The following is a 19,881-nucleotide window of genomic DNA, read 5'->3' as shown; positions in this document are numbered from 1 at the left end:
AAGACAGCACACATGGGCTGCAGAGAGGAGGAGGGGAGGCCCATGACTATGGCCACACTATTTCCAGGGATCTCCAAGCTTCTCTTGCCTGGACACATCTCAGGAAGGCCTTGCTAAGCTTTCCCAGGGCAGAGATCAGGGGACAGGCACCCTTGTCTCCCATGGGTCCCCAGACACTGCATGTATCTCACCAGACAGCTTGGACTTGATTCCTTCATGGTCAATGGGCTGGCTGGACAGTGAGTAGATCTTTATTTCTGCCACTGGCACTGAGACATCCTTCACGTTGCTGTGCAGGCCCAGCACCAGAGCGCCTTCGTGAGGGTGCTGCATCACCTGCGAGTAGAGTGGCAGTGGAAGCTCCTTCATGCAGGTCACAGGGCTGTTATTTTTATTAATACAAATGAGCAAGCAAGCCAGTGACAAGGGCATTCTGCTGACACATTTTCCTTCTCAATTCTAAGTCAACACCTACTGACTGAACTCCTACTGCCTTCAAACTTTTACTTTAAAACTATTGCCAAGCCAGGCAAAGTAGCGCATGCCTATTGCTCCAGCTACATGGGAGGCTAAGGAAGAAGGTCTTGAGCTCAGGAATTTGAGGCTAGCCTAGGTAATGTAGTAAGGTCCCATCTCAAACAAAACAAAACACCCAAACCAAACAGCTCTCTCCAGAAGTGCCAGCCACTGGTCAGGGCCATGTACTTACAGCTGGTAATCCAAGCCTGAGACTGAAAATGGTTGTTAATCCTTAGGGACTGCATGTTAGCTTAAGTACTTCACAGACAAACTAGTTCTCAAGGCTGGTGGGGCTCATGCTACAAGTGGTGGTCATCTGACTCTGGCAATGAGGAATAAGGGCCATAGAACAGGGAAATGGTAGGATTTGACAAAGTGGGGAAAATGGGGTGTTGGCATTAACCCACTGACCCTCAAATCTCTCACTTTATTATAAAACCTGAAGAGGACAGAAAGATGGGTTAGGACTATCTCACATATTCTACTAGGACACAAACTTTTCCCTATTTAATTTGTTAAAGTACCAAAATAATTTTTAAAACTAATGAGCAGCAATGGTTCATGAGGCTGAGGCAAGAGGATCTTGAGTTCAAAGCTAGCTTAAGCAACTCAGCCTAAGCAACTCAGCAAAACTCTGTCTCTAAATAAAATGTTAAAAAAAGGGGGGGGGGGCTGGGGATGTGGCTCAGTAGTTAAGTATCCCTAAGTGGTTCAACCCCTGGTAACAACAACAACAAAGAAAAACCTGACTTGCAGCTCCTTTCTCCTTAGATTTTGTTAGGGCTGAGGGGATTCGCCTGGCACACAGGAGAACTGCACAAGCAGCAAAACGCAAAAAAAAAAAAAAAAAAAAAAAAAGGGAGCCTCCTTCTCCCTGTTGGAGAAGGGAATTAGAAATGTGGAAGGGGATAGCTGGAAAAGCCCATGACTGTGCTGGAACCGAAGCTACCATTGTGCTCATGGTGAGAGGCCAGATGTGGAAGGGACATGGTGCAGGAGTGTCTGCGAGCACACGTGCACACACACATGTGCATGCACGTGTGAAGAGGCAGCAGGAGCAACGAAGCCCATGCATGGAAGCCAGCACATCTTGGTTTTTAAATACCATTCTCCACTACAAAAAACCCAGGACTTCTCAGAGGATGAGTTCATTCCAGGGGTTGGATTAGAAAAAGAACAAGATGAGCTTGGAATATTTTGTGCCAGAAAGAAAAGTATGTGAAAAATGAAGGGGCATATCAAAAAGGGCATGAAAGGCAGCTTTTAGGGGTTCCCACTGGCCAGATCTGAGACAAATGGAATATCAAAATAAGTAAGTATGTAGTAGCATACTAATTCCCATCAAATAAATGTCCTTTTAGGAACCCACCTGCATAACTGATACAAATAAGTGAATCAACTGGTAAATAGGGGGAGAAGAGAATGCTCCATCTTATAACAGAAGCCAACTGGTAACACAGGAGGAAGGGTAGGATTAGATATTCACAGTTCAGCAGGCATCAAAGTACTAACCAGTTTAGGCAGGAATCATTAATAGATGCTCAAACTAGTTGGTGAAAAAAATAAGTTACATAGCCTCAAAATAACTCTACATAGAATATTTTTTGTTAATAAATACAAAATACTTACTCATTAATTTTATAGTGGAAAATCCTGGCAGATACCATCTTTGCTCAGTGATAAAACTTATTATCACCAGTCAAGGCACAAATCAACACCATGCAGCAACCCTACTTAGGTGGGTAATTCTGTCAAAACTGCACAAACAGAACCTAATCTTGAGACAATGGTAAGATAAACCTGACTGAGGAACCTGGACTCTCAAACCCAGGAGGTCATGGAAGACAAGGAATACTGGGGAACTCTACATGCTGAAGGAGGGCAAAGAGACACAGTGACAAAACACAATCCGGCCTCCTAGATCAGATCTCAGGTTACTGAGACATTCAGCACCATCTGACTGGGGGCTGGGGTGAGACAGTGTCAGTGTCCTGACCGTTATGGCGGCATGGAGCTTGGGAAGGAGAGCATCGTGTTCTTAGGAAATTAACTTAGTGCACTAGTAATGTGCAATGGGGTGGCCACGCCTGCAACTTACTCTCAAATGGTTCAGAAAAGAAAGTGATACACATAAAGGGACACAAGATAATAAGGCAATGGTTGTAATGAGTGAACAAATTAAGAATCTGGGTGAATTTGGCACAGGAGAATTCTTCATATTATTCTTTCAAATTTTCCATAAACTTGAAATTATTGTTATTTTTTTAAAGTTAGAACTGGACAAGGTGGTATAAGCCTGGAGTCCCAGCTACTTTGGAGTCTGAGGCAGGAGGATCACTTGAGCCCAGGAGTTTGGGGCCAGCTTGGGCAATCTAATAAGACCCCATCTCAAACAACAACCACCACAATCACCACCAACCACCACCACCCCACCACAACAAGAGAGAGAAAAAACTCGTGAAGAAGAAAGTGATAAAAAGAGGTATACCCTGAATTTCCAACAAAATAACTTACAAAGTGAAATTGAACACCTGCCCGCAGGCTGGGGAAATCACATGCTGGGCATGAACAGCTGGGCCCTGCGCATGTCCTGCCTCTCTGACCTACAGGCCAGCAGTTTAAGACTATTCTCTGCTCACCTCTGCCATGTTGATGAGTCCCACAGCCAAGGTCTTATAGCCCAAGATGGTCCGATTCTTGTACCGCTTCCTCCTTTGCAACATGATCTGCAGCTTGTTGGCATCTCGCTTAAGGAAATGAGGGTACTAGGAGCACAAACAGAATCCAGACAGTTGCTAAGCCACCGTGTCTTGAGGGGTGCGGGGGATTGGAGTCCCGCTACAGGACACAGCCCTTGTGTGCTTTGGTTTCTACCATCTGTGTAGGGGGTGGTCAGGGGAGAAAGAAGTGCTGGAGGGGCTGGCTCTGCCTGGTGCCTGGCTCCCCAACAGTTCTAGGCTCCACACAGTTTCAGAACTGCCTCTTCCCTTGCCATTTGGTCAGGTGTTTTCTCCATGCTTTTCAATGTGGCTACTGGGATTACAGTGAGAGATGTGCCAGGGGGATGAGGAAGGGGAGGATGTGGATCACAAGGGGCAACAGAAGACTGCTGGGCTATGTGCTGTGGGTCACTAAGGATAGGGGTGAGTGGGTGGCAAGGCTCAGTAGGTGGCTATGGCCGTATCTAAGGCAAGGGAAGGAAGCCTGAGCTGCAGCACATGTCTCAGCAGCATATCCTGTCTGAGCACACCACTGTGGCAGACTAAGGGACTGCTCTGCTCCTGTTGGGGAAAGCAGTTTCCAGGTTTGAGCACTGTTTGGGAACTAGACTGGCAGTGGCATGTTAGACTAAAGAGCTAGAAGATTCTTACCTGAAGGGAGAAGGTTAACTGGAGCTCTGTCTCCACCAGGCCACTAGCTGGCAGGATGATCTCGTTGGAGCGAAGTATTCTTTTTGACCCCTGAAGTCAAGAAAAACAACTTCTAAAGGCTACAACATTCTCACTCCAAACATTTCACCAGTTTTAGCTGTACTTATTTGAATCAAGCCTGACACACGCAAGCCATACCTGTGCAGGGCTTTCCACTGGCTTTCCCTGCACCTGGAATGTTCTTCTTCTAAGCATACACACAGCTCTCTCCCTCTAAATCTGTGCATCTTGTCCACTGGAGCTCCCTGACCACCATATGTAATTTGCTAATTTCCTCCATCCAGCACTCCTCACCCCTTATCTTACATTATTTATTTATTTACTCACAGGACATTTCACCTTCCAATAGCAGCAGCCCTTGTTACTAGACTTTCACCATCCAACATGTGCTATACACATCTGCAAACATTTCTTTTTTGGGTAGTGGGAGTACCAGGGATTGAACTCAGGGCACTCATCCACTAAGCCACATCCCCAGCCCTATTTTGTATTTTATTTAGAGACAGGGGCTCAACGACTTGCCTAGTGCCTTGATTTTACTGAGGCTGGCTTTGAATTAGTAATATTCCTGCCTCAGTCTTCCGAGCTGCTGGACTTCAGGCACGAGCCACTGTGCCCAGCTGGTCTCTGGAACTTTTTACATGCTTCAAAAATTACTTAGGGTCCCAAACAGCTTTGTTTACATGTCAATATTTACTATAGTATGAATTAAAGCAGATATTTTAAAATATGTATTAGTTCATTTAAAAATAACATAATGAGGGCTTGGGGCTATGGCTCAGAGGTAGAGCGCTTGCCTAGCACGCACGAGGCCCTGGGTTCGATCCTCAGCACCACATAAAATAAATAAAATAAAGGTATTGTGTCCAACTACAACTAAAAAATAAATATTAAAAAATTAAAAATAACATAATGAACAGATTGCATATTTACCAACATGTACTTAATAAAAAATATATTTTCCAAAACCAAAATAATTTTGTGAGATGGCACAGGCTTTTAAATTACATTTTTATTGGGATATAATTCAAATACCATAAAATTCACCCATTTAAAGCACATAATTAACCATCAGCACTGAATCAGAACATTCTCACCACTTCACAGAGGCATTCCCCAGTCACCCACCTCTCTTCCCTTGCCCTGTGCTGCCATTTTTCTACTTTCTGGTTGTAGGGCTTTTCATATATTCTATATGTACTTTCTCGTTCTAGACATTTCATATAAATAGAATCATATAATATGTGGTTATTTGTAACTGGCTTCATTCACTTAGCATAATTTTTTTAATTTTATTTTCATTTTTTTTGTAGTGCAGGGGGTTCAAACTCAGGGCCTGATACATGCTAGGCAAGTTCTTACCACTGAGCCACACCCCCAGCCTTATTTATTTATTTTGAAATAAGGTCTTGCTAAGTTGCTGAGGCTGGCTTTGAACTTGTGTTCCTCCTGATAGCCTCCGGGTTTCTGGGATTACAGGTGTATGCCACTGCAGCCAGCCCAGCTAGCATAATGTTTTGAAGGCTCATATTTGTTGGATCAAATGGATGTATCTCATTCTTTTTATTGCTAAATAATATTCCACTGTATGAAGAGACCCTATGTTACCTATCTACTCACCAGTTGATGGACTTAGGTTGTTTCCACTTTTTAGTACTGTGAATAGTGCTGCTTTGGACATAGGCATATGTCTTGGGTATGACCTGGAAGTGGAATTCTAGGTAACATGGTAATATTTTGAGGAACTACCAGACTGTTTTCCCAAGTAGTTGCACTACTTAACATTCCCAGTAGAAATGTATGAAGGAGAGGATATGAAGTTACATTTCTGCAAATCTTTAAAAACATTTTTTTAGTTGTAGTTGGACTCAATCCCTTTATTTCTTTTATTTTAAAATATTTTTCTGCTTTATCTTTATTTATTTTATATATGGACATGATACCTTTATTTTGCTTATTTATTTATTTAATATGGTGCTGAGAATAGAACCCAGTGCATCACACATGCTAGGTAAGTGCTCTACCACTGAGCCACAACCACAGCTCCCTATTTATTTTTTTTATGTGGTGCTAAGGATCAAACTCAGTGCTTCCTACATGTAAGGCAAGTGCTTTACCCCTGAGCTACAGCCCTAGCCCCATGGGGTAGCCTCTTAAAGGTTAGTTGCAAAGTAGAATTGTAAACTATATCAATAAGGCTTTTGCATTCATATACCAAAATCCAATCAATTAATGAAAAACGGACATCAATGGAAAAAGCAGGAAATCTGAATAAACTCTGTGACTTAATTAATAGTACTATATTAATGATAGTTTCTTTATTTGTTTTTTCTTTTCTTTTCTTTTCTTTTGGTACCAGGGATTGAGTCCAGTGGCACTTGACCATTGAGCTACATCCCCAGCTCTTTTTCATATTTTATTTTATTTTTTTTTTTTTTTTTTTTTTTTTTTTTTTTTTAAAGAGGGAGAGAGAGAGAGAATTTTAATATTTATTTTTTAGTATTTGGCGGACACAACATCTTTGTCTGTATGTGGTGCTGAGGATCGAACCCGGGCCGCACGCATGCCAGGCGAGTGCACTACCGCTTGAGCCACATCCCCAGCCCTTTTTTCATATTTTATGTAGAGACAGGATCTCAGTGAGTTGCTTAGGGCTTTGCTAAGTTGCTGAGGCTGGTTTCAAACTTGGGATCCTCCTGCCTCAGCCTCCCAAGCCCCTGTGATTATAGGCTCGTGCCACCATGCCCAGCTATGATAATTTCTTAGTTTTGATAAATGTACTATGACAGAGAAAGATAAATATTGGGAGCAACCGGATGAGTGGTACAGAAACGTTTTGTACTAGCCACCCCACCTTTTTAAAGATGGACACAATATCTTTATTTATTTTGTTTATTCATTTTTTATGTGGTGCCAAGGATGGAACCCAGTACCTCACAAGTGCAAGGCAAGTGCTCTATTGCTGAGCTATAATCCCAACCCTGCCCTGCATTTCTTTTTTACAGTGAGAATTATTTTAAAATAAAAAGTTAATAGTAAATTCCAATCAATTGATCTGTTCTTTGAATGAATCTTTATCCAGCTTGGTTTCACAGCCTCATGCATTAGTCATTTGGAAAATGCTGATTCATTCAGTTATGCAAATCCTTTGTGAGAGACAAGTGCCTTATATAATCAAGATCATTAACACCTCCTCTTTTCTCCTCACAAAGCCTTTAAGAATCCGGAAGCTGTTAGATTTATAGTGACAGAGGCAGGTTTTTTCCAAAATTATGAATTTCACTTGAAAACTCAAATTTTATTGTTGGCAATGATCCCTGGGTGCCTCCTTGACGCCACAGACCCACCTTGCTGGTTATTGAGATCCCTTCCAATTACTTGAGTCTCAACAACCAGTTTGAGACTTTTTTCAAGTAGAAAATGGTATCCTGTGAAAAAGCAGCACAGTTGATAGGCATGTGTCACTGTGCTTCCCTATGGCCTGCAAGTGTACCCTGCACACTGCCTGTTTCATCACAGTAGCACACAGATGTGCATCAGGGTTGGGTGACAGTAACTTGGCAGTTTTTACACCTTCCTAAGGAACATTCATTCCTAAGTGAAGCTGGCTTTCTCTTAATTTTGCATGTGGTGGTATGATTGTTTGGATGACTGTCCTCCCACCCCCAAAGGCTCAAGTGTTAAAGGCTTGGTTCCCTGGGGCACTACTGAGAGGTGCCCCTCCCCTGAGCTTCATCCCTAGCCCTAGGCTCCTCAAAGTCAGGGATTTTTGCCTGACTTTGAGGAGCCTACCCACTGCCCCCAGGCTCCCACTCCTATATTCCTAGTGCCTGGAACAATATTTGGCACATAAAGAGATGCTCAGTAAGTAATTATTAAATGAATGAATAATCAGGTGACTAAATAAATGTATGTGATAATATCTGTAGTTACTTTCAGTTGCTTGGAAGTAAAATAATAAAAGAATACCCAGCATATTTAGAGTTTTTAGTGTAATTTATAGAATATTAAACATCTAATTGGGAAATAAAATAAGTAAATTTTTTTTTGGCAAAAGGATTTAACTGCAGAAAAGGCAAAAGCAACCAGGGAATGCTGAAAACCATGGCAACAGTGTATGGGGGGAAAACAACAGTCTTCAGCAAAGGAAACAACTCCTGAAAACTGGAACACTGCCTGTGACTTAGAAATGGGGACAAAACCAGGAAAGGAGGACAAGATGCTAAAAGCTGCCCCTTCACATCATTTCTCTCTCACATTTTTTTTTTTTTATTGTTGGTTATTCAAAACAAGAACATTACATAGTTCTTGATATATCATATTTCACACTTTGATTCAAGTGGGTTATGAACTCTCATTTTTACCCCGTATACAAATTGCAGAATCACATCAGTTACACTTCCATTGATTTATATATTGCCATACTAGTGTCTGTTGTATTCTGCTGCCTTTCCTATCCTTTACTATCCCTCTCCCCTCCCCTCCCCTCCCCTCTTCTCTCTCTACCCCCTCTACTGCAGTTCATATCTCCCCATTGTATTATTTTTCCCTTTCCCCTCGCTACCTCTTGTATGTAATTTTGTATAACCCTGAGGGTCTCCTTCCATTTCCATGCAATTTCCCTTCTCCCTCCCTTTCCCTCCCCCTCTCATCCCTGTTTAATGTTAATCTTCTTCTCATGCTCTTCGTCCCTACTCTGTTCTTAGTTACTCTCCTTATATCAAAGAAGACATTTGGCATTTGTTTTTTAGGGATTGGCTGGCTTCACTTAGCATAATCTGCTCTAATGCCATCCATTTCCCTCCAAATTCTATGATTTTGTCATTTTTTAACGCAGAGTAATACTCCATTGTGTATAAATGCCACATTTTTTTTATCCGTTCGTCTATTGAAGGGCATCTAGGTTGGTTCCACAGTCTTGCTATTGTGAATTGTGCTGCTATGAACATCGATGTAGCAGTGTCCCTGTAGCATGCTCTATTTAGGTCTTTAGGGAATAGACCGAGAAGGGGAATAGCTGGGTCAAATGGTGGTTCCATTCCCAGCTTTCCAAGAAATCTCCATACTGCTTTCCAGATTGGCTGCACCAATTTGCAGTCCCACCAACAATGAACAAGTGTACCCTTTTCCCCACATCCTCGCCAGCACTTGTTGTTGTTTGACTTCATAATGGCTGCCAATCTTACTGGAGTGAGATGGTATCTTAGGGTGGTTTTGATTTGCATTTCTCTGACTGCTAGGGATGGTGAGCATTTTTTCATGTACTTGTTGATTGATTGTATGTCCTCCTCTGAGAAGTGTCTGTTCAGGTCTTAGGCCCATTTGTTGATTGGGTTATTTGTTATCTTGTTGTCTAATTTTTTGAGTTCTTTGTATACTCTGGATATTAGGGCTCTATCTGAAGTGTGAGGAGTAAAGATTTGTTCCCAGGATGTAGGCTCCCTATTTACCTCTCTTATTGTTTCTTTTGCTGAGAAAAAAACTTTTTAGTTTGAGTAAGTCCCATTTGTTGATTCTAGTTATTAACTCTTGTGCTATGGGTGTCCTATTGAGGAATTTGGAGCCCGACCCCACAGTATGTAGATCGTAGCCAACTTTTTCTTCTATCAGACGCCGTGTCTCTGATTTGATATCAAGCTCCTTGATCCATTTTGAGTTAACTTTTGTGCATGGCGAGAGAAAGGGATTCAGTTTCATTTTGTTGCATATGGATTTCCAGTTTTCCCAGCACCATTTGTTGAAGATGCTATCCTTCCTCCATTGCATGCTTTTAGCCCCTTTATCAAATATAAGATAGTTGTAGTTTTGTGGATTGGTTTCTGTGTCCTCTATTCTGTACCATTGGTCCACCCGCCTGTTTTGGTACCAGTACCATGCTGTTTTTGTTACTATTGCTCTGTAGTATAGTTTGAAGTCTGGTATCGCTATACCGCCTGATTCACCCTTCCTGCTTAGCATTGTTTTTGCTATTCTGGGTCTTTTATTTTTCCATATGAATTTCATGATTGCTTTCTCTATTTCTATAAGAAATGCCATTGGGATTTTGATTGGCATTGCATTAAACCTATAGAGAACTTTTGGTAATATCGCCATTTTGATGATGTTAGTTCTGCCTATCCATGAACAGAGTATATTTTTCCATCTTCTAAGATCTTCTTCTATTTCTCTCTTTAGGGTTCTGTAGTTTTCATTGTATAAGTCTTTCACCTCTTTTGTTAGGTTGATTCCTAAGTATTTTATTTTTGGGGGGGACATTGTGAATGGAGTGGTTCACATTTGTTTTTTCCAACACACAGTGTCTGGGAATGCTTCACAGATTTGGAAAGACGTATAATAGGGAATCAGAATATAAGGTGGGTGATAGGAGTATTAGTAAAAATATATTGATCAAAAGGTGATGTCATAATTATTGTGCAGTAGCTAGCTAGGAGAGACATGTGCTGTTAGGTAGAGATAAGAAAGTGTGCTTGCAAAGAACTGATATGTTCACCCCATTGGAATGATGTAATGTACTTGCAAAGAGCTGATATGAATGATGTAATGTGCTTATGGATTAGTATAAATATATCGGCACGGAGGGCTGGCATTCACCTTCAGACCTGCCTCGAGAGAGGACAACACTGGACGGTCTGTTGGTCCAACCAGTCTCTGCTCCGGAGCCGCTGTGTGAGGCGTGACCTGAATAAACCGAGCATTCGAGAAAGACATCCGGTGTTCGTGTCTTGCAGTACGTCGTGGGGTTGCTGGACCGGAACGGATACCCGTGAGGGTGAGCGGATTCCTTGCCCATTGCGGGACCCCCGGGAGGTGATCCGGAGCTGAGTTCCAGACATCGGGACCGTCTGCTCGGGACAGTGGGACATGCAGGAATCCACAAAGAATGCTGGAAACAGTTCAAGTTTTCCCCAAAACAGGACCAAAAGGACCTGAGGAGCTCAATGTATGATTCCCACACTGTGAGGACCTCGGATGGGGATTTTGATGGAGCCAGTATTAGCACAATAAATTGCTGCCTAACAGTTGCACCAGCTAATAATTGGTTAGTCGGGAGTTGCCATATTTAGCTCATCATTTTTCAATGAATAAGATTCAGTAAGTACACCATCCTCAAGCTGAAGAATTCAGTCCTTACTTAATGACTGCAGAGGCACTTCGGAATCTCACTAAGCTCCAGGGAGTCATCATTAGAAAGGCTTTGGGAGGAAGGTCTGGTAATGGAGTTTAATGAAACAACCTGCACTCTCTGGTTTCCAGTCCCAGCTCTGCCACATGGTGATTAGCTGGCCCAGGGGAGCTCCTCCACACTGCTGCAGCTATTCCTCCTTTTTCTTTTCCTGAATTCAGGAATACTTAAGAGTATGAACACTGGTGAAGTATCTGAGTTCCTTGAGAATACTGAATTAAGTGTAATTAAGTACAAGGAGTTAAATGTTGTTGTCCAGAAGATAAATATCCCAGCACATGTTATACTGCCAGTTTCTTCCACCCTATGGAAAACCTCCAATGTGCCTCCTGACTCCGATGTCCTAGGACTAAGACAGAAACTGGCAACAGCCAGACTAGTCATCACTGAGCAGTTCATAAAACACTCTGGCCTCTCTCAGGGGCCCTGGCAGGCAGGAAGGGCACTTGTGTTAGAAAGTAAACTGAAAGGAGGTAAGTGCCATGCTAAGAGGCAGAACTGAGTCTCAAAAGGTCATGTGCTTAGCCGAGGAAGAGAGAGATGTGGCCCCCAGGGGCTTTCTGAAGCCCCAGTAGTGGGCAGATGGCCATCCGGTTTCCCTGGGCCTCGAGCACATACTGTCCAACTCACCTGCAGCTTCACCGCAATGACCACTGAGTTAAGATCTTTGTCCATTTCTTTTAGCATGACAAGCTTCTTCAGGGTCAAGCTGAATAGCCTAGAAAAACACAGAGAAAGAAGACCGGGTCAAATACAAGGAACTTTGAGGAACTGAGTCTGATGAGAGGACCTGCTCTACCAGGAAAGAACGTGAGGAAGGCACTCTCAGTCCACAGTGTTCCCCTTCAGCAAAAGCATGTCCCTTTATTTGATTTGTATACTTGAGAAGTGAACAAAGGCATGTTACTCCATTAATCTCTGTGCAAGCCCAACTACCCCAAGCCAAAGCCAACACACTCAGGGCGGGAGGAGGGGGGCGGTGCCGTTATTTGCCCGCCCAGCTCTTCCTCCACCTGCCACCTAGGCACACCTGAAGCCTTCATACATGGGAGTTTTGACAACATGGAGATAATCCACACGAACACATCAGAGGACCACCTGGCAGGACATGATTTAAATGGTCACAAATTCACTTTCACCTGAATTTTTTTTCTAGATAAACCTTCAGGGCCACATAAGAAAACTGCCTTTGACTAAAAGTGATAGGACCACCCTCTGCCTGCTGTGGCTGCCTCCTGGCAGGGCTACCCTGTCCTCCTATAGGAGCTAGGAGGCAGACCTGGGCGCTGCTTCTCACTTCCAGTCACAGCAGCTAGAGTCTTCCTGTCATCTCCTTGGCAAGGTTCCAGAGAACAGGGACATGTAAGGGAAGCTGATGCCCAGAGACATGACAAGGCCTGGGAATTAGACTGTATTTATGTTTGCTCTCTCCCCAGCTGTGGCTCTCTGGGCTCATGTCTTGTCCGTCCTTGCACCTGAAGTCCAGTCACCTCTTCAGCTAGCAATGCTCCTACCAGCGAACACCTCCCCAGCCAGTAAAGGCATCCTCTGAGATCAGTCCTGCTGGTTCAGCCACAGCCACGTGGGTCCACACACTTGTCTCCCAAATCTCTCCCTCCTGCCTGTAGCATCCCAGGCTCTCCCTTCCCTTCAGAGTACAGGTGTCGCCCCCCCACCCCTGCCCCGACCCCAACCAGGCTCTCCCTATGCCACGTGGATCAGTACAGTTCACACATTGGTAACTAAGAAACACAGTTGAACCTTCATGGTTAGGAAGGAAAGGGAACAAGATGGGGATAAGCAAATGGTGACTGCATGTGCCCAGTTTTATTTCTCATTTGAGGCTGCTAATTATGAATGCTGCTGATGGGTTAGGTTTATCTCTGTTTCACAAGCAAACATTTTCCACCTCCAGACTGATCTGCTGGTGCTGAATAAACTCACTGCAAGACAAAAGCTCACAGGAGTGAAACTGGGACACAAGTCCGTTACTTGCTCTGCATCTACTCCTCTGGTCTCTTATGTCTCATGGGGCTCTGGGTCAGCCTTCCTCACTCATGATACATATGATATTGTAGGATAATATGGCAGAATTATGTTAGGAAGGAAGAACACATGGCAGGCCAAACAAACCTTCATACCACAGCACCCAACAGAAACAAGAACCAGGAAAGGTCCAGCCCCTTAGGTAAGGCAACAGCTAGAATGGACGTCTTTAGTGTTGGCTGAGAGATGAAACCCAACACAGTGATTTTCTAAATATATATTTTTTTTAGTTGTAGGTGGACACAATATCTTTATGTGGTGCTAAGGATCGAACCCAGTGCCTCACATGTGCTAGGCAAGCGCTTTACCACTGAGCTACAATTCAGCTCCCTCCATAGTGATTTTAATACCATTGCAAACAGTATGACAAGTTTTTTTGTGTGTAACAGTATTGACTCAAGGGGGATCTGAGGTCTCCAACACGTTCTAATTCTCCAAAGCGAAAGAACAACCCTGCCACTCCTCAAACACCTGCCTTGCCCCAGCAGCTGCCCCACGTTTCACTGACTCATTCAGCCTTCACCATGATTCCAAAGGCTGGGTATTGTGTCCATTTTACAGATAAGGATGCTGGGAAGAGTTAAGAAACTAGTCCAAGGACACATAAAAAGTACTTGAGCAGAGATGCAAACATAGACCTATCCTGGTCCAGCCCCCAATTTAAGTTTTCTCCAAAATCTCACATTTAAACACAATTTATAGAAAGACTCCTAACTGTAGTTCTGAGACTGACAGAGTCAGGCAAGCCATTGTGACTGAAGGTGTCTCAGAGTTAGGAGGCTGAACTAGGTGTCCACCAGGGCTTCTGTCAGTCCATGTGTCACTGGCAGGAACCTTTCACGCACTTAGGATGCAGCATTCAAAGCCTGAGGGGTCCTGACACTTGACACTGATGAGATCCTACTTAGATCAGTTTTTCTACTCAGTAAACAACTTTGCACTAAAATTATGAAGACTGACAACTCCACATGTAGATGAATATGTGCAGCAACCAGAAATCCCATATGTGGCTTAATCCCATTTAAGGCACAAAATGGTATGATTACTCAAGACAGCTGCATGGAAGTTCATGACTAGATGTTACATACACACACCTCCTCCCATGACTGCTCCCAAGAGGACCCCAGAGAAACCAAGGCACAGACCACAAAGAGAGGCACAAGAAAATTCAAAGCAGTTTCACCTACAATAGCCCCCCAAATAGAAAGAATCTCCAAGGCCACCAACAGAAGAAAGAACAAACATGGAATAGAAAAATAACAGAGTACTGAGGCCTGCAAGAACACGATGCTGAGCCCAGAGCCAGGTGCAAGGCTGTACACTGTATGGCTGCATCCGTGTGAAGTTCACAAGCAGGGGAAATCAATGCACAGCGACAGAGCACTGGAGCAGGTGGAGACACTGAATGCGAAGGGACACAATGGACCTCTTTGTGGTAACTAGTGACACCTGTGTGGTCATGTGTGTATACACACAAGCAAAACACATATTGAAAACCCATGAACCCATTGTATGCCAACCACACATCAATTAAAAGAGAGAGAAACAGGCCAGAATCAGGGCCTTAGAGCCAGATGGACTCTGCTTTGAACAGCAGCCAGCTAGGGACTGGTCTAGTCACTTGTGATCCAGAACAAGAACTGAATTTACACTCTAGTGAAAGGGCACAGTCAATAACCTATCAGCATAATAATTTAGAAAAGTATGTAGCAGGAAGACTGTGAAAACAGAGCCAGGAGAGGGGATGCAAGGTGGGGCAGATGAGGCAAGGAGGGCTGGTAGGCCTCCCAGAGAAGTTCCAGGTGAGGAAGGGGCCACACTCCAAGGTCTGTCTGCTCATCAGGCCATGGCAAGGAGGCCAGTAGGACCCAAGCCAGAAAGGGTCACATGGCCAACCCAGACTGAAGACTTGACTACCACTCTGCAAAAGATGGGGCATCACTAGCTCTGAGAGGCAACTAACATGTTTTACATTAATTTGATCATTCTAGGAAAACAAACATATATCAATGAAAAAAAAAATAAGCAAAAGTTGTGATTGGCACTCTGCCAAAGAAGGTCCACAGGTAAAAAGAGGCTCACACAATCAGTCACTAGGGGTAAAGGAAGGGAGCAGGGTAGAAAGGGGAAAGTTAACAGTGGTGTGGAGGAGGCATGGCAGTTTGAACTCTGGGTACATTGTGAAGATACAGGTTAGCACCTGGGCTTTGGCTTGAACACCTGGGAAGGGGGTTATCATGAACTGAAATGAGGAAAACTGGCAGGAGTCGGTCTGGGGAGTTTAAGATCAAGAGTTCAGGTTCAGACATTAGGTGTGAAATGTCTCAGACCTCTGAGTGGAGCCACTGAGTACAAAGTACAACATGTAATTCCATCTCTGGGTTATACATGTAAAAAGGATAATATATCTTGACCAAATAAATTCTTCATCATCCCAGGAATGCAAGATTGGTGTAACATTAGAAAAATCAATTAATTTATTAAAAGAACAGACATATGGGGCTGGGGATGTGGCTCAAGCGGTAGCACACTCGCCTGGCATGCACGCCGCACTGGGTTCAATCCTCAGCACCACATACAAATAAAGATGTTGTGTCCGCCGAAAACTAAACAATAAATATTTAAGAAAAAAAAATAAGAACAGACATATGATCATTGCAACAAGTGGCAGAAAACTGACTGAAAAATCATATCCATTCCTGATTAAAAACTCTCAGAAAAAAAGAAAAACCCTCTCAGCAAACTAGGAACAGCTCTTTCTCAATCTGATAGAAGAGAAACCTAAGGTAGACCCTTCCTGATGGTGAAAAATGTAATACTTTCCCTGTAAGACAAGGAGCAAGCCGAGTCCATCTATTTTCATTCAATATTGCAAAGGAGGTTTATAATAGGGGCAAGAACGCAAGAAACAAACAAATGATGTCCAGTCTGGAAGGAAAGAAGTAAGACTGTCTTTATTTTCAAACAATCTGATCATCTATGTAAAGAATGTGATAAAATCTTTTTTAAAATATTAGAATAATGAGTTTAGAAAAGTTATAGGATACAAGGTAATATATAAAAATCATGGTATTTCTATATACTAGTAACACATAATTGGAAATTGAAACAAAGGGCTTGTCTCAAGAATATATAAAGAATTTTCAAAATGTGGTAGTAGGAAAACAAACATCAATGAAAAAAAAAAAAAAAGCAAAAGTTGTGATTGGCACTCTACCAAAGAAGGTCCCCAGGTAAAAAGAGGCTCACACAATCAGTCACTAGGAAAATACCAATTAGAATCACAATGAGACACACTGCACACTTTCCAGGATGTCTACAACTTAAAAGACTGATCACACCAATGTTGGTGAGGATGTGGAACTGCTGGAACTCCCCCAACACATAAAACTATATGGTCACTTTGTTAAACAGTATGGCAGTTTCCTAAAAAGTTATTTCACTTCTAGGCATTTACCCCAAAGGAAATATATATGCCTACACACAGAGCTGTACCCAGACATTCATAGCTGCTTTATGGAGGCCTTAAGCAACTTGGTAAGACCCTATCTCAAAATAAAAAGGGCTGGGGATGTGGCTTGGTAGTGAAGCAACCCTGGGTTCTAGTACTGCAAATAAACTACAAAACCCCTGCAAAGCTGTGTGCAGTGGCACATGCCCGTAATCCCAGAAGCTCAGGAGGCTAAGACAGGAGGATCATGAGTTCAAAGACAGCCTCAGCAATGGTGAGGTGCTACGCAACTCAACGAGACCTGTCTCTATTTTTATTTTTTTTTGGTGTTGGTGCTGGGGATTGAATCCAGGCTCTTGTTTATGTGAGGCAAGCACTGAGCTATCCTTAGTCCCTTGAGAACCTGTTTCTAAATAAAATACAAACAAAAATGGAAAAAAAAAGGGGGGGGGGCTGGGGATATGGCTCAGTGGTTGAGTGCCCCTGAGTTCAATCCCTGATTAAAAAAAAAAAAAAAAAAAAAAGCCTTCCAAAACTAGAAGTGACCAAATGTCCATCAACAAATGAGAGGATAAATCAATTGTGAACATCCCAAATGGAATACCATTTGGCAGTAAAAACTGCAGATGCACCAACCACATGAGTCTCAAAATAATTTTGAGTGAAAAGAGCACACAAAAGGGTACCAGCAATACTCTAGACAATGGAAGCTACAGAGAGCCAGGAGGCATATCAGTGGTGGCCTAAGGACAGGAGTGTGCAGGAGAGTGTTAACAACACAGGACAGGCCTCAGACTGCTACCCATGACTGGGCCATGACAGGTGTTTGGGCCCCTGGGTTTGGGGAGGATTAATGCAATTCCAGAATTCATGCCAGCAGCTCACTGCTCCTGAACTGCTTTTACCAACGTTTTAGGCAAACCTGCTTTCTCTGTGCAGTGTGCAGTGTGTAATTTTGGCACGTGGGAGACAGAGGGCAACTCCCTCTGCAGCTCTCAGGAAGAACCTGGGCAGACACCACTTCATATGCTGTCGCATCTGCTGCTGGAGGAACTAGTGTCTCAGGGGATGCTGGCAGCCCCTGCCTGGTGAACCCAAGATCTCCTCCCTTGGTTGCCAGAGTCACGTCCTTTGCTGAAAGAAACCACAGCTGTGGGCATGACTAAATTCCAGGTCCTGAGTTCTCCTGGTGAATCCCTGAACCTGGGGTGGTCTTGGAGACCCCTGAGACAAGGCTGGGATGGGAAGAAACACTAATAAAAGGACACTTTTGGGGGTGATGGATATGTCCATTGTCTTAAGTGTGTGATGGCTTAATGGGCTGTATATGTCAGAACTTATCAAACTGTATACTAGAAATATGTGCAGTTTTATTGTTTCAATTATACAATAAAACTGTTTTTGTTTGTTAAAAGAAGTGTACTAGAAATTAGCTGCTTACCCAAAGTCTCTTCTCCCCTTCCTAATTAATAACAGAGCAGTGATCTTTGGCTGAGCATACTGCCTCTTAGAATAAAAGCCCTAGCTGGCCAGCTTCCTTTACAACAAGGTGAGAACACTGACTACAACATGGCAAATGAAATCCAAGTAGAAGGATTAGATGGGACTCCTGGGAAGGTCTTTTTAAAGGGAGCTTACTCCCCAGCCAGGGCCTCCTCTTGTCCCTTCTTCTTCTGCTCTGCAATGCAGCTGATGGCTGGAGCTCTGCAGTTAACTAGGACCATGAGGAATCCATGACAATTCAAGTCATGTGCCAGGAAATGTGAATTAGAAAGGGGGCCAGGAGCTCTGTTGACATAACAGGATGTCAATGCTGGATCACTCCTGGAGTGTTTACCTTTGGATTTCCCATTTTTATGTAAGAAAGAGCTATTGTATATAAATGTCTTATTTGGGGCTTTTCTGTTAAAGCAGATGAGCCTATCCTTTAACATATCAGGAACCAATTCTTGTTTAGTGCTAGACCACAAGTTTCTAAATACTTTTAAGAGAAATGTGGCTGAATTATTCTCATAGTCCACTTTAAAGGAAAAGAAGGAAGAAAAGATATCTCAGAATCTGAAGGGAAAAGAGATCTTCTCCAGGAGAATCCATGCCTGGCCTTCCACATTTCCAAGAGCTCACCCAGAAGCTCATGCTGCTGCAGGAGAGTCAGTTTCCCAGGACAACTGGGGAATGTGGGTACAGGCTGAAGGCTCCTCTGTAACTCCCCTCCAGCCACAAAATGTATGGCTGAGTTCTCCAGCTGGTCCACCTCTGGTCTGCTGGTGAAAGTATCCTGGAACTCAGGCCAATGATCTGCCTTTGAAGTAAAACAGAAGGCTACAGGACAGCAATTCAGAGGCTTTCAGGAGGCAGTCCAGGTCATTTGGCTTAAAAAAAACTTTTCTCTCTCTCAAGGTATTTGGAAACTGATGTCATTTATTTTCTCCTCTTAAAACTCCATTTAGGAGCCAGGTATGGTGGGTGGCACAAACCTGTAATCCCAGTGACTCAGGAGGCTGAGGCAGGAGGATTGTAAGTTTGAGGCCAGCTTGGGCAACTTAATGAGACCCTGGGTTCAATCCCCAATATTGCCAAAAACAAAAACAAAACCCAACACATCTCCAGTTAGAAACCAAAGGTTCTCAATAATAAAACCATCACAGACCAGCAGGTCACAGTCCCCTGATCACCCAAAGGGGTATTGCCTTCTGTATCTTGCTGATTCCTGAGCCACCCCTTGCTTTCTTTGTTGTGTATTCTTTGGTTACCCTTGAGCCTCAATTTTTTTTTTTTTTTTGGTGTAAAACTAAACCAACAGAGTTCTTACTGGGCAATATTGTGATATGGCTTGAGAGAGCGCTCAGCAGCAGGGTCCTGGCAATGGCAGCCTGCATAAACTCTATTCCTGGAGACATGGTCATTGTCTCGTCTCCTTCATTTGTTTCTGTTTCGGCCTTCCTCTAGTTTGCTCGGCTTCATGATCAACCTTCCAGAAGAGCAGTGCCTACTAAGGTACATACTAAGCAGGCAGGGGGCCTGTCCTGTCCCCTCCCCCCCCACACCCAATTCACCCTCTCTCACCCCAGGGGACCCCTCATTGCCACCAGGAGGCTCAGAGCTGGAGCAACCCTGATGGAGACCACACAAGCCCTCTCCACCCATTCAGTGGACATTCCTCTCCACTGAGCTCTGTGCCAGGAGCAGGGCAATAAGGAGAAAAAAACTGCAGCATGTTCTCTGCTTTTGAGCATTTATAACCCAGCTGA

At 43.5% G+C, this 19,881-nt stretch overlaps 1 protein-coding gene across 2 annotated transcripts in view; it reads right to left on the bottom strand.

The window, feature by feature from the left end:
* Window positions 1-19,881, bottom strand: part of Pacs1 (phosphofurin acidic cluster sorting protein 1) — a 139,785-nt gene that overhangs the window by 25,010 nt on the left and 94,894 nt on the right. For both annotated transcript variants that reach the window (XM_076847614.2, XM_076847615.2), the window contains exons 2-5: window positions 11,764-11,851; window positions 3,891-3,980; window positions 3,159-3,284; window positions 192-336 (exon numbers count right to left, since the gene is read on the bottom strand). In XM_076847614.2, the coding sequence (XP_076703729.1) occupies window positions 192-336; window positions 3,159-3,284; window positions 3,891-3,980; window positions 11,764-11,851 (449 nt within the window). The remainder of the gene's footprint in view (window positions 1-191; window positions 337-3,158; window positions 3,285-3,890; window positions 3,981-11,763; window positions 11,852-19,881) is intronic.

The sequence above is a fragment of the Callospermophilus lateralis genome, chromosome 2 (genome assembly GCF_048772815.1).
Source record: "Callospermophilus lateralis isolate mCalLat2 chromosome 2, mCalLat2.hap1, whole genome shotgun sequence".
NCBI lineage: Eukaryota > Metazoa > Chordata > Mammalia > Rodentia > Sciuridae > Callospermophilus > Callospermophilus lateralis.
The sequence above is the reverse complement of the archived record's forward strand: the minus strand, read 5'-3'. Positions and strand labels throughout refer to the sequence as shown.